The sequence below is a fragment of the Pogoniulus pusillus genome, chromosome 9 (genome assembly GCF_015220805.1).
Source record: "Pogoniulus pusillus isolate bPogPus1 chromosome 9, bPogPus1.pri, whole genome shotgun sequence".
In the NCBI taxonomy this organism is placed as follows: Eukaryota; Metazoa; Chordata; class Aves; order Piciformes; family Lybiidae; genus Pogoniulus; species Pogoniulus pusillus.
The window spans coordinates 37,514,900-37,542,814 of NC_087272.1; the positions used below are offsets into that span (position 1 = coordinate 37,514,900).

The 27,915-nt window shown below is 49.3% G+C and overlaps 1 protein-coding gene across 1 annotated transcript in view; it reads right to left on the minus strand.

Annotated features, from left to right (window-relative positions):
* Positions 1 to 27,915, minus strand: part of NFXL1 (nuclear transcription factor, X-box binding like 1) — a 59,509-nt gene that overhangs the window by 1,295 nt on the left and 30,299 nt on the right. Inside the window, exons 16-21 of the mRNA XM_064149225.1 lie at positions 23,814 to 23,954; positions 22,229 to 22,395; positions 20,683 to 20,752; positions 12,228 to 12,332; positions 10,680 to 10,766; positions 7,501 to 7,554 (exon numbers count right to left, since the gene is read on the minus strand). Coding sequence (XP_064005295.1) covers positions 7,501 to 7,554; positions 10,680 to 10,766; positions 12,228 to 12,332; positions 20,683 to 20,752; positions 22,229 to 22,395; positions 23,814 to 23,954 — 624 coding nt within the window. The remainder of the gene's footprint in view (positions 1 to 7,500; positions 7,555 to 10,679; positions 10,767 to 12,227; positions 12,333 to 20,682; positions 20,753 to 22,228; positions 22,396 to 23,813; positions 23,955 to 27,915) is intronic.

A 27,915-nucleotide genomic window follows, 5' to 3' on the forward strand; every position in this document is an offset into this window, starting at 1 on the left:
AGGCCTGGAGCAACCTGTTCTAGTGGGAGGTGTCCCTGCCTATTGTGAGGGCCACGGGGATGCTCAGAGGGCTGCAGCAGCTCTGCTGTGAGCACAGACTGAAAGAGTTGGGGCTGTGCAGTCTGGAGCAGAGGAGGCTCCCAGGTGACCTTCTTGTGGCTTTCCAGGATCTGAAGGGGGCCTACAAAAAAGCTGGGGAGGGACTTTTGAGGCTGTCAGGGAGTGACAGGAGTGGGGGGAATGGAGCAAAGCTGGAGGTGGGGAGAGTCAGGCTGGACATGAGGAGGAAGTTCTTGAGCATGAGAGTGGTGAGAGGCTGGCAGGGGTTGCCCAGGAAGGTGTTTGAGGCCCCATGGCTGGAGGTGTTTGAGGCCAGGCTGGCTGAGGCTGTGTGCAGCCTGCTCTAGGGTAGGGTGTCCCTGGGCATGGCAGGGGGGTTGGAACTGTCTGATCCTTGTGATCCCTTCCAACCCTGACTGATTCTGTGATTCTATAATCTTCAGAGCCCTCCCCCCCATAACAAGGGTGCACTCCCTGCTAAAACCAGAACTGAACAGAAACATAAACCAAAGGAAAAACCTATCATCTTCCCCCCCAGTTCTTGGTATTTTGTATGCTCAGCTTAATTTTTGGCTGACAGCTATCACCTTAGATATGCACAACAAGATTCTATCTGCTATGGAATGATATTATTAGTGTTAGAACCCAGCAGTTAGTCACTGGTATCTGACTGTGGTAGGTACAGATCAGACTTCAAAAGAAAGCCCTAAGAGCCAAAAATGAAGCAAAGCAACTGGAAGAAATAAGAAGAAATAAGAATGCCAACCACATGAAGTTCAATAAAACCATGTGGAGTTTAACAAGGACAAGTGCAGGGTCCTGCATTTAGGGAGCAACACCAAGCACCAGTACAGGTTGGGGGCTGTCCTCCTGGAAAGCAGCTCCATGGAGGAAGACCTTGGAGTCCTGGTGGACAGAAAGTTCTGCATGGGCCAGCAGTGTGCCCCTGGGGCCAAGAGAGCCAAAGGCAGCCTGAGGGTCATCAGGAAAAGAGTGGCCAGAAGGGCTAGGAACGTTCTTCTGCCCCTCTACTCTGCCCTGTTGAGACCACACCTGCAATACTGTGTCCAGTTTTGGGCTCCCCAGGTCAAGAGAGAGAGAGAGCTGCTGGAGAGAGTCCAGCAGAGAGCCACGAGGATGACTGAGGGACTTGAGCATCTCTCCTGTGGAGAGAGGCTGAGAGCCCTGGGGCTGTTTGGTCTGGAGAAGAGAAGGCTGAGAGGAGATCTGAGCAATGTGCACAAATCTCTGAGGGGTGGGGGTCAGTGCCTGGGGCCAAGCTCTTTTTGGTGCTCAGCAGCAATAAGCCAGAAGACACAAACTGGAACAGAGAATCTTTCACCTCAACATGAGGAGAAACTTCTTTACAGCGAGGGTCTCAGAGCACTGGACAGGCTGCCCAGAGAGGTTGTGGAGTCTCCTCTGCAGACTTTCCAAACCTGCCTGGATGCACTCCTGTGTGAACAAACCCTAGAGGATCCTGCTAGGCAGAGGGCTTGGACTGGATGATCTCTGGAGGTCCCATCCAAGCTCTAAGGTTCTGTGATTCTGTGATTTCAGGGTGATGCCTGGATTGAACACTAGGATGCTCTGATCCCTATTCCTCATTTTCCTCCACATCCTTTTAATCATAGAATCAACCAGGTTGGAAGAGACCTCCAAGCTCACCCAGTCCAACCTAGCACCCAGCCCTATCCAATCAATTAGACCATGGCACTAAGTGCCTTAGCCAGGCTTGGCTTGAACACCTCCAGGGATGGTGACTCCAGCACCTTGATTAAAAGAGCATACAGACAAAACTCAGTGTAGGGCAGAAAGCTGAAATACATCTGCAACTTGGCAGCCTGAAAAACTGAGTGCAAGACTGGGATGAGACTCCCATGAGAAGCCATCTGATTGCTAAGAAAATCAGAAAGGATACCATAAAAGAGAGTTGAGACAGAAAAGGTTCAACCATCATTCAGATTTTGGGGCAAAGCTGTCAGCAGTTAGAGAAAGCCTGGGGCAACAGAGCAGAGAGACAGGATGAAGTGAAAGAGAGAGCAGCAGGAGTGCAGCAAGCCAGGACTGGCTGGGCAAAAGGCACAAACTCAGGCAGAGGAAACATGGACAGTGAACAGAGACAAAGCCTGGCCACAAGCTACGTGAGTACTACTGCAGCACTGCCAGGAAGAGAGGCACTAAGACAATAAGGTGCATTAAAGAAACAAGAATAAGACTGTTTGGGGAAATGGGCAGAGCAGTAGCTCAGCAAATACAATTTTCCTCTGGCACTGGAGACTGCCTGATGCCTGGTTTGCCTCTGCTGACAGCAAATACCTGCCAGGGGTTCACTGAGCAGATCTCACTTCCCCAATCATAGAATTAACCAGCTTGGAAGAGACCTGTAAGGTCATCCTGGCCTGAGCAGTGCAGAGTACAAGGAAAGAAGAACCTCCCCTGTGCTGCTGGCCACACTGCTCCTGAGCCAGCCCAAGATGCCATTGGCTCTGCTGCTCACCTGGGCACTGCTGCCTCAGTTTCAGCTCCTCTCTACCAGTACCCTCAGGTCCCTCTCTGCCTGGCTGCTCTCAGCCACTCTGGCCCCAGCCTGTAGTGCTGCTTGGGGTTGTTGTGGCCAAAGTGCAGAACCCTGCACTTGGCCTTGTTCAATCTCATCCCATTGGCTTCTGCCCACCCATCCAGCCTGGCCAGGTCCCTCTGCAGGGCTCTCCATCAGCTCCACACCTGCTCCTAATTTGGTGTCATCTGCAAACCTACTGATGCTGGACTCAATCCCCTCGTCCAGATCATCAATAAAGATATTGAACAAAGACACTGAAGAGGACCAGGCCCAGCACTGATCATTCTCACGCCAGACACCAGCACTAGCAGGAGAAAGGGACCCAGTCTGATGTCTGTACCTTTGTACCTAAGAAAGGCAGAAATTGTTGGCACTTCTGTGATGACATGGGAGAAAAGTTCAGACAAAGTTCCACAGCCTGCTCCTTGAAACAAGATTACTTTCAGCTAGCTAATCCTCCATGAGAAAAGCAGAAAGTGCTTTCATGAAACAGCTTTTGCAAAATCCCAAATCTGGAGGCATGTGCAAAGTTCTTCAGGTCTTACAGATGGAGAGGAGAAGGCTCTGAGGAGATCTGAATGTAGCTTTCCAAGTATCTAAAGGGGGCCTGCAAGAAAGCTGGTGAGGGACTTTTAAGGGTGTCAGGTAGTGATAGGACTGAGGAGAATGGAGCAAAACTAAAAGTGGATAGCTGCAGACTGGATGTTAGGAAGTTCTTCGCTTCAGACAAGATATTAGGACCTGCCCTGGCACAGCCTGAGACTGTGTCCTCTTCTTCTGCTGCTGGCTGCCTGGCAGAAGAGACCAACCCCACCTGGCTACAGCCTCCATTCAGGTAGCTGCAGACAGCAATGAGGTCACCCCTGAGCCTCCTCTGCTGCAGGCTGCACACCCCCAGCTCCCTCAGCCTCTCCTCACAGGGCTCTGCTCCAGGCCCCTCACCAGCCTTGCTGCCCTTCTCTGGACACCTTCCAGCACCTCAACATCTCTCTTGAATTGAGGAGCCCAGAACTGGACACAGCACTCAAGGTGTGGCCTGAGCAGTGCTGAGCACAGGGGCAGAATAACCTCTCCTGTCCTACTGGCCACACTGCTCCTGAACCAGCCCAGGATGCCATTGGCTCTCTTGGCTACCTGTAATCCAATCTTTTACACTAGAGTGGGACAGAGAGGGAGCCTGGTTCTGAATCGTTAAACAATCAAAGCAATGATCTTTTTGTCCACCTCTTAGCAGCTATGAGAACCCTCACATGGCGTCATCCAGTCCAACCTATCCCTCGGCCTTAGCCAGTCAACCAGACCATGGCACTAAGTGCCTCATCCAGGCTTTGCTTCAACACCTCCAGGCACAGTGACTCCACTACCTCCCTGGGCAGCCCATTCCAATGCCAATCACTCTCTCTGTGAAGAGCTTCCTCCTAACATCCAGCCTAGACCTGTCCTGGCACAACTTGAGACTGTGTCCTGGGAAAGAACAACCCCAGGGAGCAGTAAAGGTTGGGGACTGATGCAGAGGGATAATGTGGCTGGTAGGGCCATGATGAGAAGCCTACCCAAGCCATTTCCTTTCCACTAAGAGCTAAGTGATTCCATCTGTAAATGATGTTAGCAGAAGCTGCTACCAAATATAGCAAATGTCAAGAAACAACTGTGCAGAGTTACCAGAGCACATAAAGAGCTGCATGATGTATTCATCAAAACAGGTCTGAAGAAGCTGTGACTAACAGATGAACTTTGCATAAAAGGTTGCTCCTGACATCTGTAAGGGCACAGAAGAAGATGCAAACTACTGTCAGAAGGGAGTACACTCAATAAATATATACTGTTAATCTCACCCAAACCTTTTGATGCTTGAGGCATGAAGGTAGCAATTAGCATTACACTTTGCTCAGACCTCCCCTGGACTACTGCATACAAACCTGGAACCCTCTATAGAGGAAGGACATGGACCTGATGGAGCAGGTCCAGAGGAGGGCCACGAAAATGATCAGGAGGTTGCAGCTCCTCTGCCAAGAGGATAGGCTGAGAGAGCTGCTGGGGTTGTAGTAAGCTGAAGATGAGGCAGCAGTGTGCCCAGGTGGCCAAGAGAGCCAATGGCATCCTGGCCTGCATCAGGAACAGTGTGGCCAGTAGGTCAAGGGAGGTTATTCTGCCCCTGTGCTCAGCACTGCTCAGGTCACACCTTGAGTACTGTGTCCAGTTCTGGGCCCCTCAATTCAAGAAGGATGTTGAGGTGCTGGAACATGTCCAGAGAAGGGCAGCAAGGCTGGTGAGGGGCCTGGAGCACAAATCCTTTGAGGAGAGGTTGAGGGAGCTGGGCCTGTTTAGCCTGGAGAAGAGGAGGCTCAGGAGTGATCTTATTACTGTCTACAACTACCTGAAGGGGCATTGTAGCCAGGTGGGGGGTGGCCTCTTCTCCCAGGTAACCAGCAATAGAACAAGGAGACACAGTCTCAAGCTGTGCCAGGGTAGGTATAGGCTGGATGTTAGGAAGAAGTTCTTCACAGAGAGAGTGATTGGCATTGGAATGGGCTGCCCAGGGAGGTGGTGGAGGCATCGTCCCTGGAGGTCTTCAAGCAAAGCCTGGATGAGGCACTTAGTGCCATGGTCTGGTTGACTGGATAGGGCTGGGTGCTAGGTTGGACTGGATGAGCTTGGAGGTCTCTTCCAACCTGCTTGATTCTATGATTCTATTTTAACTGCCTTCCAACTGAAACTGAAACAGGCTGGAGAAGAGAAGGCTCTGGGGAGACCTAATAGCAGCCTGCCAGTACCTAAAGGGGGCTACAGAGAGACTGTTTGCAAAGGCCTGTGGTAAGAGGACAAAGGGCAGTGGCTCCAAACTAGAGAAGAGCAGAGCTCGACTGTATGTTAGGAACAAGCTCTTTACTATGGATGGTGAAACCCGGGAACAGGTTGCCCAGGGATGCCCTTGGAGATATTTAAGGTGAGGCTTGACAGGGCTCTGGGCAACCTGATTCTAGCTGAGGATGTCCCTGCTGACTGCTGAGGGGGTTGGTCTGGATGACTTTTTTGTGAGCTGCCCTGGATGGTCCTGCTCTATTAAGGGGGATGAACTGGATGATCTCTGCAGGTCCCTTCTAACCCCTAACATCTGTGATCCTGTGGCTGTCACTGTGAAGTTCATTTGCTAGAGTCTCTTCCAGTCCAGACGATTCTATGATCACACAACAGTTCCTGGTGCCCTGGGGAACAGGCACCCACCTGCATGCTTGCCCTACCTGAGGGATGCTTGCCCTACCTGAGGGATGCTTGCCCTACCTGAGGGATGCTTGCCCTACCTGAGGGATGCTTGCCCTACCTGAGGGGTGGGCACACTCCTCAGTGTGTCATGTCAGAGCATGACAGCCATAACACTTTAATGAAGCCCTGAGGCAATTAATCAAAGTCTGCATAACAGAAGTTGTGACCAACAGAGAAACCTGACAAGATTGGGACAATAGCACAAGAGGAACAGGACTGTGAGCAAGCTTCTGGCACCCCCTGTCAAGCAGGCAGTGAGCTGCTGCTGTGTGATGTGCAGCTGAAAACACAACTCCAGCCCAACACAGAGCTGCTGTGGCAGGTGAAGTGAGGCAGAAAGCACACTCAGGACTTGGAACATGATTTGGTGTCAGGCACAGGCAGGAGCTACCTGGGAGTTTCAGAAGCAGTGAGGCTGCAGCCTCCAGATGACAAACCCAACCCAGCCAGCACCACCAAGCAAGCCCACACTTTTTGCCTGAAATCCCATTACTGGCAGAGCCTCCAGGCAGCTGGCACAGAAGCTTCTTGGGTGACAGTGCTGAGGACACATGCTCACCAGCAGCAGCAGTTACAGCAAATAAGCATTTCCCACCACACCCCCCAAGATCTTGAAGGACAAAGACTGGTTTAGCCTTCCTCAATCTCTCATGATCATAGAATCAGGCAGGGTTGGAGGGGACCACAAGGATCAGCTAGATCCAACCTCCCTGCCATGGGCAGGGACATCCTACCCTAGAGCAGGCTGCACACAGCCTCACACAGCCTGGCCTCAAACACCTCCAGCCATGGGGCCTCAACCACCTCCCTGGGCAACCCATTCCAACCTCTCACCACTCTCATGCTCAGCAACTCTCTCCTCACATCCAGCCTGACTCTTCCCACCTCCAGCTTTGCTCCATTCCCCCCACACCTGGCACTCCCTGACAGCCTCAAAAGTCCTTCCCCAGCCTTTTTGTAGGCTCCTTCAGATCCTGGAAGGCCACAAGAAGGTCCCCTGGGAGCCTCCTCTGCTCCAGCCTGCACAGCCCCAACTCTTTCAGGCTGTGCTCACAGCAGAGCTGCTGCAGCCTCTCAGCATCCTCCTGGCCCTTCTCTGGACACTCTCCAGCATCTCCACAGCCCTCTTGTCCCAGGGGCTCCAGAGCTGGATGCAGTACTCCAGGTGGGGTCTCAGCAGAGCACAGTAGAGGGGGAGAATCACCTCTCTGGCCCTGCTGGCCACACTTCTGCTGCTGCAGCCCAGGCTCTGGCTGGCAGAAGGGAGGCTCCCCCCAATATTTCTCTCTCTGAGGAGGCTATTCAGCAATTCTGTGGGGGCATTATGAAGTGTTCTGATTCAAGTCAGGAGTCCTCAGTATTATTAAGATAAAACTACATAAGGCACTGTCATAATGATGCAAGAGTGAACTGATGATGCTGACAATTCTCACCAAAGAATGAAAACTGGGAAAACAGGTGAGCTTTTCAGCCCTGTAAATCATTCACAGCACTTACCTTTGAGTGAGATAGCACATTACAAACTGCACAGCTTCAGCTGCATGTAAATTAAATGATTTACTAACAAGGACAAAGTGAGGAGGAAGTGAATGAGGGAAAAGGAAGGTTGATACCTGTTGTCTTCTTTTCTCTTCTTCAATAGCAGCTCTGGCTTCTGCCTCTTTGATCTGTGCAAACACACAAAGTGATCAGCAACTACTGCAAACCTATTTTCTTACAGAGTTGTAACTACTCCTGTAGCATGGCTCTCAGCAAAGGCAACCAAAACCTCCATCAAGTCAGCTCTGGTCTAGTTGACTGGATAAGGCTGGGTGCTAGGTTGGACTGGATGAGGCATGTAGAGCTATGGTCTGGTTGACTGGATAGGGCTGGGTGCTAGGTTGGACTGGATGAGCTTGGAGGTCTCTTCCAACCTGGTTGATTCTATGATTCTATTAATCAAGGCTCTACAGCAGAACCTCCCTTGAGAAAAGTCTACACAAGACCCTTTCAGCCTTTCAGCCCATCTGAAAGGAGCAGGTCTGGCATGGAAAACACTGCAGAAGCAGCCTGCTGCTATTTCACTGCCATCTAATGGCAGAACTGCAGCTCGAAAGGCAAAGTGACCCATGAATGTGGGGAGATAAAAAGACAAGAACTGCTTTTTGCACTGGTGTGATCACAAGACAGAAAATGAGTTGCTGGAGTGGGTTCAGCGAAGGGGAACAAATACAGTGAAGGGTCTGAAGAACCTAGAGGGGAAGCTGAGGGAGCTGAGGTTGTTTAGCCTGGAAAAGAGGATGCTGAGGAGAGACCTCACTGCTCTCTACAACTTCTTGAAAGGAGCTTGTAATGAGGAGGACTTTGATCTCTTTAGTATTAGGTGACAGGATAAGGGGAAACAAATGAAATTGCACCAGGAGAGGATTAGGTTGACTATTAGGAACAAATTCATAGAATCAACCAGGTTGGAAGAGACCTCCAAGCTCATCCAGTCCAACCTAGCACCCAGCCCTATCCAGTCAACTAGACCATGGCACTAAGTGCCTCATCCAGGCTGTGCTTGAACACCTCCAGGGACAGCAACTCCACCACCTCCCTTGGCAGCCCATTCCAATGCCAATCACTCTCTCTGACAACAACTTCCTCCTAACATCCAGCCTGGACCTCCCCTGCCACAACATGAGACTGTGTCCCCTTGTTCTATTGCTGGTTGCCTGGGAGAAGAGGCCACCCCCACCTGGCTACAATGTCCTTTCAGGTAGTTGTAGACAGTAATAAGATCACCCCTGAGCCTCCTTCTGAGCTTAAGCACAGAATCAGTCAGGGTTGGAACGGACCACAAGGAGCAGCCAGTTCCAACTCTCCTGCCATGCCCAGGGACACCCTACCCCAGAGCAGGCTGCACACAGCCTCAGCCAGCCTGGCCTCAAACACCTCCAGCCATGGGGCCTCAACCACCTTCCTGGGCAACCCATTCCAGCCTCTCACCACTCTCATGCTCAACAACTTCCTCCTCATGTCTAGGCTCAATCTCCCCACCTCCAGCTTTGCTCCATTCACCCCAGTTCTGTCACTCCTTGAAAGCCTAAAAAGTCCCTCCCCAGCTTTTCTGTAGGCCCTGCAAGAGTGGTCAGGCACTGGAGCAGGCTGCCCAGGGAGGTGGTGGAGCAGATATGGCACTTTGGGACTTGGGTTCAGTGGTGTTACGTCGATGGTAACGATCTTAAGAGGTGTTTTCCAACCAAACAATCCTCTTGATTCTGTATTTGTATAAGATACACAGAAGGAAACTTAACCATTCTCATCACAGCATGGACATATGTTTCTAGAACTCTTCCTTCAATAAAATGTCCAGTAAAAGACTCAGTGGATCCCTCTGAAGTGCCATGCAGAAAGGACTTCATAAAGAGGTAACAGACTTAGGTTTTGGAACTGTAGTTTTTAAACAGACCTATTCCATTTTGGACACATTAAACAGCAAGTGACACAATCTACTTCTGTCAGGGGCATCTGATTGAAGATCAATTCACTTTGGCATTTACAAGCCACTGCAGGCTAGAAAAAGATGCCTAGAAAGAACTGGACTAGAACTTTGTAGCTACAAATAAAACCACTCCAAATGTAGAGTCATAGAATCAGTCACAAGGATCATCTACTTCCAGCCCCACTGCCATGGGCAGGGACACCCTACCCTAGAACTGTGTCCAGCTCTGGGCCACTCAATTCAAGAGAGATGTTGTGGTGCTGGAAGGTGTCCAGAGAAGGGCAATGAAGCTGGTGAAAGGCCTAAACACAAACACTATGAGGAGGGGCTGAGGGAGCTGGGGGTGTGCAGCCTGCAGAAGAGGAGGCTCAGGGCAGAGCTCATTGCTGTCTGCAACTACCTGAAGGGAGGCTGTAGCCAGGTGGGGTTGGGCTCTTCTGCCAGGCAGCCAGCAACAGAAGAAGGGGACTCAGCCTCAAGCTGTGCCAGGTGAGGTCCAGGCTGGATGTTAGGAGGAAGTTGTTGGCAGAGAGAGTGATTGGCATTGGAATGGGCTGCCCAGGGAGGTGGTGGAGTGGCCGTGCCTGGATGTGTTGAAGCAAAGCCTGGATGAGGCACTTAGTGCCATGGTCTGGTTGATTGGATAGGGCTGGGTGCTAGGTTGGACTGGATGAGCTTGGAGCTCTCTTCCAACCTGCTTGATTCTATGATTCTATAACTTAAGCACTACTTGTTACAAAAGGTAGACTTTCTGTCTCTGGATAACAGCATGTAGCCATTTCTTTACTTCATAAACCAGCAGAATTAGGAAGAAGGCACACTTCCAGCAGGCTAAAAAGTACACTGCAACTGCTGCAAACTCAGCTAACAGAGTGTGACAGGATTCCACTCTTCATGCTTGACGAGTTGAGCTGCAGTGAGCTGTGAGACTTCCACTGGAAAAAGCAGATTTCACACTGCCCTGTCAAGTGGCCTGGCACTAACCCTACAGCACGATCATCAACAGTGATGATTTTATCAGCACTGACCATCCTTTGCTCTCAGTGGTTGAGGGTAAGAACCACTTCTCACAGCTTAAACCCCCCCCAGTAACTAAAAGAGCATTGTTTTAACACAGCATTTGACTGTGCTCATTAACACTGCTTACCAATTCTCCTCACTAAGCCAAATGCATGTCTGGAAAAAACAAACAGCTGCTATTAAACAGAACAACTCCTTGTGTTGTGATTCCCTATTTTTTTTGCTTGAAAAAGGATTCTGTGCTCACTTTTTCCCCCTTTTCCTTGAATCACTGGGAAGAACTTACAGCTAGAATGGATACATTACCTCAGATGCCTTCCGTTTCATTTCCTTGCACAATGCATCACACTCCAGGGCAATTTGGCCTTCTTGTATCTTGCTGCACTGGATTTCCTGTTAAGTATAAATGTGAACCTTTTATAATCATTTTCCCATGTTAAGATTTAGTTACTTAGCCATTTCTCTATGAAAAGAACTGTAAAGCATTGTTTAGGACATCATTGGTTACCCTGAAAATAAAGCTAATGGCTAAAAGTTCTTTGAGCCTGTAAAGCTGTATTAAATTGTCCTGGAGGGCTGGAGCTGCTCTGCTAGGAGGAGAGGCTGAGGGAGTTGGGGATGCTCAGTCTGGAGAGGAGAAGGCTCCAAGGTGACCTCACTGTGGCCTTTCAGCATCTTAAGAGGGCCTACAAGAAAGCTGGGAAGGGATTTATTAGGCTGTCTGGCAGTGCTAGGACTGGGGAGAATGGAACAAAGCTAGAAATGGGAAGATTCAGACTGGATGTTAGGAAGAAGTTGTTCAGCATGAGGGTGATGAGAGCCCTGGAAGGGGTTGTCCAGGGAGGTAGTGGAAGCCTCATCCCTGGAGGTGTTTAAGGCCAGGCTGGATGCAGCTCTAGACAGCCTGATGCAGTGTGAGCTGTCCCTGGCCATGGCAAGGGGGTTGGAACTAGATGATCCTTGTGGTCCTTTCTCCTTGTGGTCCTTTCCAATCCTGACTGATTCTCCTCTTTTCCTTCTCCTGAACTCAGCTGAAAACAGGATTAAATCAAACAGTCCACAGTTTAGTTTCTCATCTTTTCTCACTTATTTGCCCAAGGCAAAGTAAGAAGAGCTCCTGAACTCTGGCAGAAAGAGCTGGCATTCAGAGTCTCAGTTGTTTCATATACTGGCTGGAGACTGCAGGTCTGCTCATGAGGGGAAAGGGCAAAAAAGCAAACAGAAAAACAAAGAATTCTGCCTCACACTTCCTGCCCTCCTCCTAATACTAACAAAACCAAAAGCTGATTATCTGTAGGCAGAGACTCTTCAATCTGAAGCACTTCGTTTCTGTGTCACCCAACCTGGAAGACTTCTGATGGCACAAAACATCTCTAGGAGAAGCTGAGAGGCTCTGGGAAATGGTAATTCATTTGGATGGTTCAGAAGACAACTGGGTCCAGGAAAAATAATTTAAGCACCTCATAATTAAGCCAGATAATTATTTTGGCATTAAGTTGCTATTAGTTGCCAAGACTTGGCATCAATTTCTGTTCTTCTCGTTGTGAAATCACAGAATGCACTGAGCTGGAAGGGACATCTAAAGGTCATTTAGTCCAGTTCTCCTGCAGGCAGCAGGGACATCCCAACTAGAATCATACAATCATAGAATCAACCAGGTTGGAAGAGACCTCCAAGATCATCCAGGCCAATCTAGCACCCAGCAGGTGTCCCTGCTGACGTTGAGGGGTTGGAACCGAATGATCTTTGAGGTCCCTTCCAACCTAAACCATTCTAGAGTTCTGTGATTCAAATCTGCACCAGAGACAACTTAGAATCAAGCAAATTCTCATGAGGGCAACTTGAAGAACTTACCTTTTTCAGTCTCTTACAGAGGCATCGAAGTTTAACCTTCTGGCTGCAGTTCAGAGGGCAGCTGCCTGAGTGGCAAACCTCTTTACAGCGGTGACCACAGGGCAGCTGGGAAGAACAAGAAGCACAAAACACTCACATCAAGAAAAGATTCTCAAGTTACAAAGAATCTATGAACTGGTAAGTCACAAAGAGTCTATGAGCTGGTAAGTTACAAAGAGTCTATGAGCTGGTTTTGGGCATAGCAGCTTGAAGGAGAACTCCTCCAGCTTCTCATTTTTACCACTTGGGAAAGAATTGATTTTTTGGTTTGGTTGGTTTTGTTCCCCCTCCCCAAAAAATATTTCCTTGCTGTTTACCACATTTCAGCTCCTGTAGAACAATGTCACTTTACAGCTTAGATCCAGAGCTCCTGCTCTGGGAGAATTCTGTGTTGGCATAATGAATGTTGCCAGGGCAGAGCCTCAGCATCAATAAATGGCTTCATTTTTTCAGTGTCTCAGCTGGGGTGGTCCTGACATGCTTGTCTTTGGAAGGTAGGAGCTGTAGGTCTCAGCAGGGATGAAATAACCTCTTCAGGTCAGGGAAGTGAAGTTGGGGCTGTTCAGCCTGGGGAAAAGAAGGCTTAGGGGAGGTCATACAGTGGCCTTCCAGTACCTGAAGAAGGCCACAGGAGAGCTGGGGAGGGACTTGTGACACGAGCAGGAGGAGCAATGGCTTTGAGCTGGAAGAGGGGAGACTGGAGATGAAGAAGAAATTCTTTACAGTGAGAGAGTGGAGACACCAGAACAGGTTGCCCAGGGAGGTTGTGGATGCCCCCTGCCTGAGGGCATTGAGCAACCTGGGCTACTGGAAAGTGTCCCTGCCTACAGCAGGGTAAACAAGATGCTCTTCAAGGTCCCTTCCAAGCCATTCCATGAATTACCTGAAGGGAGGCTGTAGCCAGGTGGGGGTTGGTCTCTTCTCCCAGACAACCAGCAACAGAACAAGGGGACACAGTCTCAAGCTGTGACAGGGCAGGTCTAGGCTGGATGTTAGGAGGAAGTTCTTCACAGAGTGATTGGCATTGGAATGGGCTGCCCAGGGAGGTGGTGGAGTGGCCGTGGCTGGAGGTGTTGAAGCCAAGCTTGGCTGGGGCACTTAGTGCCATGGTCTGGTTGATTGGCCAGGGCTGGGTGCTAGGTTGGACTGGATGAGCTTGGAGGTCTCTTCCAGCCTGGTTGATTCTATGATTATGATAACTACTGAAGTCCAGTCCTCCAAAGATCCCTCCAGGACTGGACAAAGTCTTCCAAGCAGCTCTCCATTCTGCTGTTTCACTAAGAAAGCTGTTCCAGGAGCTCACTACAAGATGCAAGAGCTTACACTCATGGTTTAGTTAGAAGGTGTCAGGTGACAGGTTGGACTCAATCACCTGGAAGGCCTTTTCTAGTTAATTCTGTGTTCATACTTAAACTACCTAAATTTACTCTAGGAAGTCTAAATATTTTAGTTCTTATCCCCATGTTGAAATCATAGAATCATAGAATCAAGCAGGTTGGAAGAGAGCTCCAAGCTCAGCCAGTCCAACCTAGCACCCAGCCCTGGCCAATCAACCAGACCATGGCACTGAGTGCCCCAGCCAGGCTTGGCTTCAACACCTCCAGGCACAGAGACTCCACCACCTCCCTGGGCAGCCCATTCCAATGCCAATCACTCTCTCTGCCAACAACTTCCTCCTAACATCCAGCCTAGACCTGCCCTGGCACAACTTGAGACTGTGTCCCCTTGTTCTGTTGCTGGTTGCCTGGGAGAAGAGCCCAGCCCCACCTGGCTACAGCCTCCCTTCAGGTAGCTGTCGATAGCTTCTGTCCCTTCATCAAAGGTTGTTGATTCCCAGAGTGTTCCTTCCCTTGCACTTCAACCAGCTTAAATCAATGCAGCAGCCAGAGCCGCAGGGAACACTCCAAAGGCCATCTCAGCAGAAAGGATTCAGCACAATGCCTTAATTGCACCTTGCTCTTAACAGAACACCTTCCTTAATACATCTTCAGCTCTCATTTGCATTTCTCTCCAGCTCATCATGCTGTGACAATAAGAACTTCTGCTGTTTCCTGGGAGCTTACCATTAGCCTTGACAGGCATTATCTTATTGGGTTTTTTTTCTGTATCCAATACATGTGTTCTGCAGATGCACTTCCTCAATTGTCATGTACTGACAACACTCCACAAATCTTCATCAGAGAATTCTGCTGGGTTCTGGTGCCAAGGTCATTACTTAAAACAATGCAAGGTCAGGCATCAAGCCAGTCCTTGGGAAAACTTCCTTATTTTTAACATCCCTTGCTCCAACTTTCCATTTAGCTTTGCTGGTTTGGGGTTTTGGGTTGGGGTTTTTTTTGAGGTGAGTGGTTTGAGGTTTTGTAACTAGGGAAATAGAAGCAGTTGTTTCCTTTAGACCACCTTTATCCTTAGATTAACCCTCTCAGAATCAACCAGGTTGGAAAAGACCTCCAAGCTCAGCCAGTCCAACCTAGCACCCAGCCCTAGCCAATCAAACAGACCATGGCACTAAGTGCCTCAGCCAGGCTTGGCTTCAACAACTCCAGAGACAGTGACTCCACCACCTCCCTGGGCAGCCCATTCCAATGCCAATCACTCTCTCTGACAACAACTTCCTCCTCACATCCAGCCTAGACCTGCCCTGGCACAGCTTGACCCTGTGTCCCCTTGCTCTGTTGCTGGGTGCCTGGCAGCAGAGCCCAACCCCACCTGGCTACAGCCTCCCTGCAGGTGGTTGTAGACAGCAATGAGCTCTGCCCTGAGCCTTCTCTGCTGCAGGCTGCACACCCCCAGCTCCCTCAGCCTCTCCTCACAGGGCTGTGCTCCAGGCCCCTCACCAGCCTTGATGCCCTTCTCTGGACACCTTCCAGCACCTCAACATCTCTCTTGTATTGAGGAGCCCAGACCTGGACACAGCACTCAAGGTGTGGCCTGAGCAGTGTTGAGTTCAGGGGAAGAATAACCTTCCTTGTCCTGCTGCCCACACTGCTCCTGAGCCAGGCCAGTTGTTTCACTTAGACCACCTCCATCCTCAGACTAACCCTCTAGTCTCTGAACTAGATATTCACTAAGTGGCATTGACTCAACTGCTCTGCTGCAGCCTTGTGTAGCAGATCTAAGCTACATTTGGCAGGAAAAAGATATGAACTGGTCCTCTTATCAAAGAAAGAATTTAGGTTTGCACAGGAGCAACTGATCATCAGTCAATCAAACCTGCATTTTGTCTCAACTGGAAAAGATGAGGGGAGAATCTTTTCTTGAAACCTTGGATACCAGCCAGAACATGGAGTGCAACAGCTGAGTCAGTGATAGGACAAATGGTAATAGTTTGAAGCAGAAGGAGATCAGAATCATAGAATGGCTGAGATTGGAAGGGACCTTAGAGATCATCTACTCCAACCTCCCCACCATGGGCAGGGACAACTCTGAACTAGACTCAGCTGCTTAAGGCCTCATCCAACCCAGCCTTGAACAACTCCAAGAAGGAGGCAGCCACAACCTCCCTGAGCAGCCTGTTCTAGAGTCATAGAATCAAGCAGGTTGGAAGAGACCTCCAAGCTCATCCAGTCCAACCTAGCACCCAGCCCTGGCCAAGCAACCAGACCATGCCACTAAGTGCCCCAGCCAGGCTTGGCTGCAACACCTCCAGCCACAGCCACTCCACCACCTCCCTGGGCAGCCCATTCCAATGCCAATCACTCTCTCTGCCAGGAACTTCCTCCTAACATCCAGCCTAGACCTCCCCCGCCACAACTTGAGACTGTGTCCCCTTGTTGCCTGGCAGAAGAGACCAACCCCCACCACCCTGTCTGACCACCCTGATACTTAAGAATTCCTTCTCTGCTCTCCTTCAGCTTCTAACCATTCCCACTTGTCCTGTCTTTAGACACCCTGATGAAAAGTCCCTCTGCAGCCTTCCTGTAGGATCCCTGCACATAAAAGACAAAGACTGACAGTCTGTTAAAACTTCCATGTGAGAACCTTCCCAAAACATCTGCAAGCATCCTCCAAAGAATTTAATCACCCCTGATTAAAAAAACAACAACAAAGTTACATTTCCTTCAAGAGGACATTTAGTTATTGTTACTAAACAAGAGAGAGAGCTTTTTAATTAAAGCATCTCATCTAACAGCTGTGGCAATATCAAAGCCTTTGCTTCTCCCTAAAGCAGGAAGGAAATGGGAGCTGTGCAGCATAATACTAGAGCTCATTTTCATAGTTTCATACTGCCACAGCCCAAACAAAACCATGAAATGTCTCAAGACTTCTAAGTTGCTGCTCTATTTTTTCCCAAGGGATCAGACAATGGAGTTGATTTTCATAATCTCCACATGTAGCACACAACCTGGAATTCAAATCCTGTAGTGTACTGGTACCACTACTTCCATTGCTGACTGGATAGGGCTGGGTGCTGGGTTGAACTGGATGATTTTGGAGGTCTCTTCCAACCTGGCTGATTCTATGATTAACCAAAAAAAGAAAAACCTTCTTAAAGCTAAGACTTCAGTGAAGTTCTTTACCATGAAGGTAGTGGAACACTGGAATAGGTTGCCCATGTAGGTCATTAAGGCCTTATGCTTGGAGATAGAATCATAGAATCAAGCAGGTTGGAAGAGACCTCCAAGCTCATCCAGGCCAACCTACCACCCAGGCCTGTCCAGCAAACCAGACCATGGCACTAAGTGCCTCATCCAGGCTTTTAGAATAGAATCAGTGAGGCTGGAAGAGACTTCATTCTCATCCAGGCCAACCTAGCACCCAGCCCTGTCCAACAAACTAGACCATGGCACTAAGTGCCTCATCCACTCTTTTAGAATAGAATAGAATCAACCAGGTTGGAAGAAACTTCCAAGATCATCCAGTCCAAGCTAGCACCTAGCTCTAGACAATCAACCAGACCATGGCACTAAGTGCTCCAGCCAGGCTCTGCTTGAACAACTCCAGGCACAAAGACTCCACCACCTCCCTGGGCAGCCCATTCCAATGCCAATCACTCTCTCTGCCAACAACTTCCTCCTCACATCCAGCCTAGACCTAGACCTGCCCTGGCACAGCTTCAGGCTGTGTCCCCTTGTTCTGTTGCTGGATGCCTGGCAGCAGAGACCAACCCCCACCTATCCCTTCAGGTAGTTGTAGACAGCATATTCAAGGTGAGGCTCGACAGGGCTCTGGCAACCTGATCCAGTTGAGGATGCTGAGGGCAGAGGGGGTTGGACTGGATGAGCTTTGGAGGCCCCTTCCAACCCAGACCATTCTATGACCATTCTAAAACACTGCATGGCATAGAACTCAAGCTGCACTATGCTAAGCTTGATGGAGTGACAGTGCACACTGAGCAAACAGCAACTTCACTGAGCTCTGCTCAGGAGCCAAGGTTGGCTTCTGGCACCTAGTAAGAAAATGCTCATAAACCACTATTTTGAAATTTACTTGATGCTCTCAGGGCTGAACACAAAACATTTCCAATTCAATTTAGGGCAGACATAATTGATTTGTAAACATTAAGTGTTCTAAACTCATAGAATCGTTTGGCTTGGAAGAGACTTTAAACATCATCTAGTTCCAACCCCCTTGTCATGGGCAGGGACACCTTCCCAGGTTCCTCATCAAGCCTGGTACTGAACGTCTCCAGGGAAGGGTTATCCACATCCTCCCATGGCAACCTGTTCCAGTGTCTCACCACCCTCACTGTCAAGAAAGTCTTCACAGGCTCACAAGACATTAGGGGTTGAAAGGGACCCAAGGAGATCATTGATCCAACCCCCCTGCCAGAGCAGGACAATCCTATCTAACACAGATCACACAGGAACACATCCAGACAGGCCTGGAAAGTCTCCAGAGAAGGAGACCCCACAACCTCTCTGGGCAGCCTGTGCCAGGGCTCTGTGACCCTTACAGTAAAGAAGTTCCCCCTTGTGCTGAGGTAGAACCTCTTTTGCTGCAACTTAGACCCATTGCCCTTGTCCTATCCCAGGGAGCAGTGAGCAGAGCCTGTCCCCCCTGAGCCTCCTCTGCTGCAGGCTGCACACCCCCAGCTCCCTCAGCCTCTCCTCACAGGGCTGTGCTCCAGGCCTCTCCCCAGCCTTGTTGCACTTCTCTGGACACCTTCCAGCACCTCAACATCTCTCTTGAATTGAGGAGCCCAAGCCAAGCCTGGCTGGGGCACTTGGTGCCATGGTCTGGTTGGTTGGGCAGGGCTGGGTGCTAGGTTGGACTGGATGAGCTTGGAGCTCTCTTCCAACCTGCTTGATTCTATGATTCTGTTCTATGATTCTTTCACATCTCACTGCACTAAATAAAAAAGACATAACCCCTGGAATAGAGCAACCCTGAACTGCAAGCTTGAATTCAGAACCTCTACTAGATGGATTTGGAATCCCAGACTGAGTTTATGGAAATATGCCCAGGAAAAAAATAAATATCACAACAGTTACATTAATCAAAGATGAGAAATGTAGGGGGGGGGGAATAATAATACTTCTAAAAAGAAGGCTTTGAAGAGAAGCTGAAATACAGGAACACATACTTCATGTTAAGAGATTATAAGCACCCTTGAAAATAAAGAGGAGGAAGTCTTGGAGCAAAGCAAACCAAAGTAATAGAGAGGAAAATGCAAGGACAAAATGAAGAGGTAAATGGAGAATGAAATAACATCCAAAAGTGTTCCCCCACCAGGAAGAGAGCTCTCAGCCAGCCAGATGAGAAAATGGTGACAGGCACATTGATTTACAGAAAAAAAGACATCAGAAAGGCAGCTACAAGGGTAAAAGACAGGAGGCACAAAAGCAGCACAGAGCACAGCCTTCCTCTTGGGATTAGCATCATCTTGTCTGAAAACCAAGCAGGAATCCTGGCCCATTTCTGCAATTACTCAGTGCAAGTTTTCTAATGAAGGCAAAGATGAACAAGGGGACACAGTCTCAGGTTGTGCCAGGGGAGGTCTAGTCTGGATGTTAGGAGGAAGCTGTTGGCAGAGCGAGTGATTGGCATTGGAATGGGCTGCCCAGGGAGGTGGTGGAGTCACCATCCCTGGAGGTGTTGAAACAAAGCCTGGATGAGGCACTTAGTGCCATGGTCTGGTTGACTGGATAGGGCTGGGTGCTAGGTTGGACTGGCTGAGCTTGGAGCTCTCTTCCAACCTGCTTGATTCTATGACTCTAAATGATGTTCTTTAGTACAAGCATTTTTATTGCAGGGAAGGAGAATTTCCTCAAAATTCTGGAGAGTTTAGGACTGGAAACACTACTGTGTGCAGCTCTGGTGAGCTCATCATGAGAGTGAGACAGAGCTGCTGGACTGAGTTTAGATGGAGTCACAAAGCTGATCCAAGTGCTGGAGCACCTATGCTATGAGGACAGACTGTGGGAGCTAGGGGTGTTCAGCCTGGAGAAGAGAAGACCCTGTGGGGATCTTAGAGCTGTCTTCTGATACCTGAAGGAATTCCTCTCATCAAATAGTACATACAAGTCTCTTTCTTCAAAGCTACTCTCAACACACACTGTACCCAATCTGGAGTTGTGCTCAGGATTGGCCCAAACCAGATGCACAACCTTGCACTTTGACTTAGAATCAGAGAATCAGTCAGGCTTGGAAAGGACCACAAGGATCATCTAGTTCCAACCTCCTTGCCATGGCCAGGTACACCTCACACTACATCAGGCTGTCTAGAACCTCATCCAGCCTGGCCTTAAATACCTCCAGGGATGAGGCTTCCACCACCTCCCTGGCCAACCTCTTCCAGGCTCTCACCACCCCCATGGTGAAGAACCTCTTCCTAACTGCCAGTCTAAATCTACCCATTTCTAGCTTTGTTCCATTCTCCCTAGTCCTATCACTACCTGACAGCCTAAAACTGTGCTCTGAGTGTATCTGACTAACCACCTTCACCTCTAGCATCCAGACTAAACGTTCCTATTTCACTCAGCCCACAAAACTGTTTCAACACCCTTACAAAAACAACCTCCACAAAGTTACACACACACATCATAGAATGGTTTAGGTTGGAAGGGACCTCAAAGATCATCCAGTTCCAACCCCCTGCTACAGGCAGGGACACCTCCCACTAGTACAGGTTGCTCAAGGCCTCATCTAACCTGGCCTTGAACACCTCCAGGGAGGGAGCAGCCACAACCTCCCTGGGCAACCTGTGCCAGTGTCTCACTACCCTCACTGCAAACAACTTCTTCCTAACATCCAGTCTAAATCTCTCCTCTGCCAGTTCAAATTCATTACTTCTTATGCTGTCATTACAAGACCTTGTCAATAGTCTCCCCCCAGCCCTCCTGTAGCCTCCCTTCAGATACTGGAAGGCCACTCCAAGGTCTCCTGGAAGCCTTCTCTTCTCCAACTCTCTCAGCCTGTCCTCAGAGCAGAGCTGCTGCAGCCCTCTCAGCATCTTTGTGTTAATATGGCTTACCTCTTTTGGACATTGATTTCTGCAGGAGAGAAGAAGCTCTTTTTCTTTTAAATCAGCTCCTGTAAGCTTCCTGGAACAGATTACAAACAAACAAACAAAAGAAGTCAGTAAAACCAGAAAATCAGGGGTATAATTTAAATGCATCTCATTGTAAAGAGAAGTGCCTCCTTTCACAGAATCATAGAATCAAGCAGGTTGGAAGAGAGCTCCAAGATCATCCAGTCCAACCTAGCACTCAGCCCTGGCCAATCAACCAGACCATGGCACTAAGTGCCTCATCCAGGCTTTGTTTCAACACCTCCAGGCACAGCAACTCCACCACCTCCCTGGGCAGCCCATTCCAATGCCAATCACTCTCTCTGTGAAGAGCTTCCTCCTAACTCCCAGTCTATACTTTCCCTGGCACATCTTGAGACTGTGTCCCCTTCTTCTGTTGCTGGTTGTCTGGCAGCAGAGCCCAACCCCACCTGGCTACAGCCTCCCTGCAGGTAGTTGTAGACAGCAATGAGCTCTGCCCTGAGCCTCCTCTGCTGCAGGCTGCACACCCCCAGCTCCCTCAGCCTCTCTTCATAGGGCTGTGCTCCAGGCCCCTCCCCAGCCTTGATGCTCTTCTCTGGACACCTTCCAGCACCTCAACATCTCTCTTGAATTGAGGAGCCCAGAACTGGACTTGGTGCCATGGTCTAGCCTTGAGAATTGTGGTAAAGGGTTGGACTTGATGATCTGTGAGGTCTTTTCCAACCTTGCTGATACTGTGATACTGTGTGATTAGAAGTTACACTCTTCAGTGGAAATCACAGAATCATGCTTTATTCCTCTTTTCAGCTTAGTTTATCAGAAAGAAGGCAAAGAGGAGAATCACAGAATCAGTCAGGGTTGGAAGGGACCACAAGGATCATTCAGTTCCAACCCCCTTGCCATGGGCAGGGACACCTCACACTACATCAGGCTGTTTAGAGCCTCATCCAACCTGGCCTTAAACACTTCCTAGGATGAGGCTTCCACCATCTCTTTGGGCAACTCATTCCAGGCTCTCACCATTCCTATGGTCAAGAACTTCTTCCTAACATCCAGGCTAAATCTCCCCATTTCTTGCTTGGTTCCATTCCCCCCAGTCATAGAATCATAGAATCAAGCAGGTTGGAAGAGACCTCCAAGCTCATCCAGTCCAACCTAGCACCCAGCCCTGTCCAGTCAACCAGACCATGGCACTAAGTGCCTCATCCAGGCTTTTCTTGAACACCTCCAGGGACAGTGCCTCCACCACCTCCCTGGGCAGCCCATTCCAATGGGAAATCACTCTCTTTGTGAAGAACTTCCTCCTAATCAACCTAAAAAGTCCTATCAATCTAACAAGTCCCTCCCCAGCTTTCTTGTAGGCCCCCTTCAGATACTGAAAGGCCACCATAAGGTCACCTCAGAGACTTCTCCTCTCCACACTGAACTGCGATAACTCACCCTAGGAGCTGCTCCCACCCCCAAACATTTCAAACACTTTCCAGCCAGTAGCAGTGCTATGAAAGCTGGGTTCAGATGTGACACTTACAAGCATTCAATATACAGTACAGAGAGTTTGCAGTGACACTTTGTTTTAAGCATCTGGAGGCAAGATGGGCAAGCTCCAGGATGGCAGGGCAAAACACACTGATGAGGACAGCCAGGAGGCCGAGGTTTAGCACACTCCTCTTCACACTGTGAACATTCTGGACCTGCCTGACAAAACAAAACCAAAAGAAGAAAGTGCAAATCAATTGATAGATGCCATCAATAAAGTCTTCTAGAGAAGAAAAGAGTTGGGGGAGTTGGTTTTGCTAAGGGGCTCCAGCTACTCAAGAAGATATTCCCCCAAGCAAAAACAGTTATTGAAATACACTGAAATTTATATTGCTTGTCAGTTAGAGTTTTGCTTCCTGGGCAGAAAAAAAAAGCCCTCCTAATCTTAGTCATTTGGAAAACTGCCACTGAGCCTGCTAATTCTCCATGGAAAACTGTCAGAAAGAGAAGTCATTTTCATACTCAGACCTAACTTTTCCCACGCACCATGGTACTGTAATACTTCAGTCATGACATGCTGCTCTGTAACACAGGGGTGGGGAGGTTTCTTTGCTTGATTTTAAGCAGCAAACTAAGTCATTCTATTTCACAGTATCACCAAGGTTGGAAGAGACCTCATAGATCATCAAGTCCAACCCTTTAGCACAGAGCTCAAGGCCAGACCATGGCACCAAGTGCCACGTCCAGTCCTGCCTTGAACAGCTCCAGGGACGGCGACTCCACCACCTCCCCGGGCAGCCCATTCCAGTGTCCAATGACTCTCTCAGGGAAGAATTTTCTCCTCACCTCCAGCCTAAATCTCCCCTGGCACAGCCTGAGGCTGTGTCCTCTCGTTCTGGTGCTGGCCACCTGAGAGAAGAGAGCAACCTCCTCCTGGCCACAACCACCCCTCAGGTAGTTGTAGACAGCAATAAGGTCTCCCCTGAGCCTCCTCTTCTCCAGGCTAAACAATCCCAGCTCCCTCAGCCTCTCCTCGTAGGGCTGTGCTCAAGGCCTCTCCCCAGCCTCGTCGCCCTTCTCTGGACACGCTCAAGCATCTCAATGTCCCTCCTAAACTGGGGGGCCCAGAACTGAACACAGTACTCAAGGTGTGGTCTAACCAGTGCAGAGTACAGGGGCAGAATGACCTCCCTGCTCCTGCTGGCCACACCATTCCTGATGCAGGCCAGGATGCCACTGGCTCTCTTGGCCACCTGGGCACACTGCTGGCTCATGTTCAGGTGGGTATCAATCAGCACCCCCAGATCCCTCTCTGTCTGGCTGCTCTCCAGCCACTCCGACCCCAGCCTGTATCTCTGCATGGGGTTGTTGTGGCCAAAGTGCAGCACCCTGCACTTGGAGCTGTTGAATGCCATCCCATTGGACTCTGGTTCAAGAAAATCCTAGCTCAGGTATGTGCTGGGAGCTGCTATGGTGTTGCTTCCAGTCTGTATCCTACACAAAGCCTGCAAGAACTGTGGAGTCCTTCTCGTTTCCAGTGATGCAACCAACAGCAGCACAGCTCTGTTAAAACTAAAGAATGTATTAAGGAAAAAAAAAGAAAACAAAACTAAAAACCAGAAGGATTAGCAACCTACCTTCTTTCCACCTGCACCACTGTTCAGCTTAGTCACACGATGACATTCTTTCATACAGGTGTGGTTCTGACACTCCAGAAGCCGCCCACAAAGCCTTTTACACGAGTAGGGATTGGCAGAGTGGCATGGTAAGGGACTAACCTACAAGTTGGAAAGGAATCAACAAATTAACATAGACACACACAGTGTGCAAGCACACAGGCTGCACCTGGGCTACCTATAGATACACACACGAGATACTGGTAGATAAGGTTAAGAGAAGGCTGTGATGATCACAGTATCACAGTATCACCAAGGTTGGAAGAGACCTCACAGATCATCAAGTCCAACCCTTTACCACAGTGCCCAAGGCTAGACCATGGCACCAAGTGCCACATCCAACCTTGCCTTGAACTGCCCCAGGGACGACGAGGGGATGATGAGGATGATGAGAGGGCTGGAGCACATCCCCTGTGAAGACGGCCTGAAAGAGTTGGAGTTGTTTAGCCTGGAGAAGAGAAGGTCCCAGGGAGGCATAGGAAGTTCCATGCAAACATGAGGAAAACTATTCTCCCTGTGAGGGTACCAGAACCCTGGAACAGGCTGCCCAGGGGGGTTGTGGAGCCTCCCTCTCTGGAGATACTTGAGACCTGCCGGGATGTGTTCCTGTGTGATCTGCTCTAGGTTATCCAGCTCTGGCAGGGGTTTGGACTGGGTGAGCTTTAGAGGTCCCTTCCAGCCCCTGACACTCTGTGATTCTGTGATCTACAAACTTGCTTGGGCAATAAATTATTAAACAAATGAAATCTGTAATGTCAAGGCCATGACTGAGATAACAGCAGAGTGCTTTGTCACTTCAGCAAGGGTTATCTTCTATCATGAAGTGAAAGCTGCAGTCCCACCTGGCCACAGCCTCCTTTCAGGTAGTTGCAGGCAGCAGTGAGCTCTGCCCTGAGCCTCCTCTGCTGCAGGCTGCACACCCCCAGCTCCCTCAGCCTCTCCTCACAGGGCTGTGCTCCAGGCCCCTCACCAGCACCTCAACATCTCTCTTGAATTGAGGAGCCCAGAACTGGACACAGCACTCAAGGTGTGGCCTGACCAGAGCTGAGTACAGGGAGAGAAGGACTGCCCTGCTCCTGCTGCCCACACTGCTCCTGAGCCAGCCCAGAATGCCATTGGGTCTGCTGCCCACCTGGGCACTGCTGCCTCATCTTCAGCTACTATCTACCAGCATCCCCAGGTCCCTCTTTGCCTGGCTGCTCTCAGCCTCTCTGTCTGGCTGCTCTCAGGCCCCTCTGTCCCCAGCCTATAGCACTGCTTGGAGTTGTTGTGGCCAAAGTGTAGGACTCTGTTCCTAAACAACTTCATAGTTACTGCTGAAGACAGTTAAGTTTGCTATCACAGTGTTAATTGTGTTGTGGTCATCACAAACCCAAACCACTTCACAATCCTCCAAACAGAAAACAACCTGCAAGAAGAAATGGCTCTAGGACAGGACTAGGATTCTAATGCCTGATGATGTATTTGTCCTCACTTTCCTCAAGTCAAATAGGACAAGTCTCTCTGGATCTCAAATGTTAGAGAGGAAACTTTGCTGTTCCTATTTTCTAACCATTATATAATATTCACATGCAGGGGGGAAAAAAAAAAGAATAAATTCATTTCTGTGATGCTGTCAAAAAAATGAGTTGTTTTTTTTTTCTTAATATCATGATCATTTTGCAGAGGAAAAACAGGAACCATTTGTGATGTTATTACACAACAGGCTAATGTGACATAACTCACTTGGACTAGGCAAAGGCTGTGACCTTGGGTGAAGGCTTACATTGACTGAAGGTCTTCACCTTTCCTTTTCTCTCTTCCACTTCCACTATTCTAACTGTATGCCTCTGTCACTTACTTTGAAGAAGAGCAGGACAATTCTACCAAGCAAAAAAGGGAACATGAGGCAGCAATGTGTCCTTGTGGCCAAGAAGGCCAGTGGGTTCCTGGGGTGTATTAAGAAAAGTGTATCCAGCAGATCAAGGGAGGTTCTCCTCCCCCTCTACTCTGCCCTGCTGAGACCTCATCCTCAGCACTGCCTTCAGTTTTGTGCTCCCCAGTTTAAGATCCAGGGATCTGCTGAAGAGGGTCCAGCAGAGGGCAACAAGGATGATGAGGGGACTGGAGCACTGCCTGATGAGGAGAGGCTGAGGGACCTGAGGCTGTTTAGTCTGGAGAGGAGTCTCTCACTAAATTTCCATCTTTCCCCCCATCCCCTGCCTATCACTTAGGAAGAAGAAAGATATTTTCATCATGGATCCAGCAGGGAATGTGTATTACAATTGGTTGTTTTGCATCACTATGGCTGTCATGTACAACTGGGCCATGGTTACTGCTGGGTGATGTAACCCTTCAATGGGTGCAGAAACCTTCAGGCCAAATGGGACCTGAGGCTGTTTAGTCTGGAGAAGAGAAGATTGAGAGGGGATTTAATCAATGCTTATAAACATTTGAGGGCTGGGGGTCAGGAGTAGGGGGACAGGCTCTGCTCACTGCTCCCTGGGATAGGACAAGGAACAATGGATGGAAGCTGCAGCACAGGAGGTTCCACCTCAACACAAGGGGAACTTCTTGACTGTAAAGGTCACAGAGCACTGGCACAGGCTGCCCAGAGGGGCTGTGGAATCTCCTTGTCTGGAGGCTTTCAAAGCCTGTCTGGTTGTGTTCCTGTGTAACCTGAGCTAGATTATATGGCCTTGCTCTGGCAGGGGGGTTGGACTGGATGAACTCTGTGAGTCCTTTCCAAGCCCTGACATCCTGTGAGCCTGTGAATTAATGGAAGAAAGCTCCTTGTCTTTTGCTAGGTTTCTAAGCTGATTTGGTATATACCCAGGTGAGCACTGAAACTGAAAGCTAAAGAGAGGACAATCCCCCCCAGAGTACAGCAAGGGGCATTCTCTCTTCAGGAGTGTCCACATCAACTTCCCTCATTCCTAAAGCAAAAATATACAACCTAATTGCCTACAGAGATATGTTCCAGGCTTCACCAAAATGTAGTCCACATCAAGTCACTGCAAAATAAGAGATAATTCACAAGGCTTCTGAACTCCTCACCATGACCCACAGAGTCTCTGTGAACAGGAGGAATCTGCATGGCAGGCTGAATGAAGACACAAATGAAAACCTTGAGGCTATCATGTCATAGGATCATAGGATGTTAGGGGTTGGAAGGGACCCAAAGAGATCATTAAGTTAATCCCCCCACACCAGAGTAGAACAATCTTATCTAACACAGATCACACAGGAACACATCCAGACAGGCCTTGAAAGTCTCCAGAGAAGGAGACTCCACAACCTATCTGGGCAGCCTGTGCCAGTGCTCTGGGATCCTTCCAGTAAAGAAGTTCCCCCTTGTGTTGAGGCAGAACCTCTTTTGCTGCAACTTACACCCATAATGCCCAGCTACTCTTCCATCCCTACCTCAGAGATGAAGCTCATTATGCTTCAAAAGATACACAGATGTGGTGCTAAGGGACATGGTTTAGTACCAGGCTTGGTAGAGTTAGGTAATGGCTGGACTCAGTGATGTTAAAGATCTTTCCCAACCAAAACAACTCTGTGGTTTTATGCTGGCCAAAGCACTGACACAACCACTGCAAGCAGCATGAACGCCTGGTTCATGCTCTCCCTGCAAACATCCTGCAACTTGGCCTCTGACAGCTTTTGTTTCTGTTGACTAAATAAGCAACAGACCTAAGACAAGAGGGCCCGAAGCAGAGAATAGTTCTCCACCCAGTGAACACCCACACTAAGGGCCAACACTTTAGAATCATACAATCAGTCAGGCTTGGAAGGGACCACAAGGATCAGCCAGTTCCAACCACCTTGCCATGGCCAGGGACAGCTCACACTGCATCAGGCTGTCTAGAACCTCATCCAGCCTGGCCTTAAACACCTCCAGGGATGAGGCTTCCACTACCTCCCTGGGCAACCTCTTCCAGGCTCTCACCTCCCCCATGGTGAAGAACTTCTTCCTAACATCCAGTCTGAATCTCCACATTTCCAGCTTTGTTCCATTCTCCCCAGTCCTATCACTACCTGACAGCCTAAAAAGTCCCTCTTCAACTTTCTTGTAGGTCCT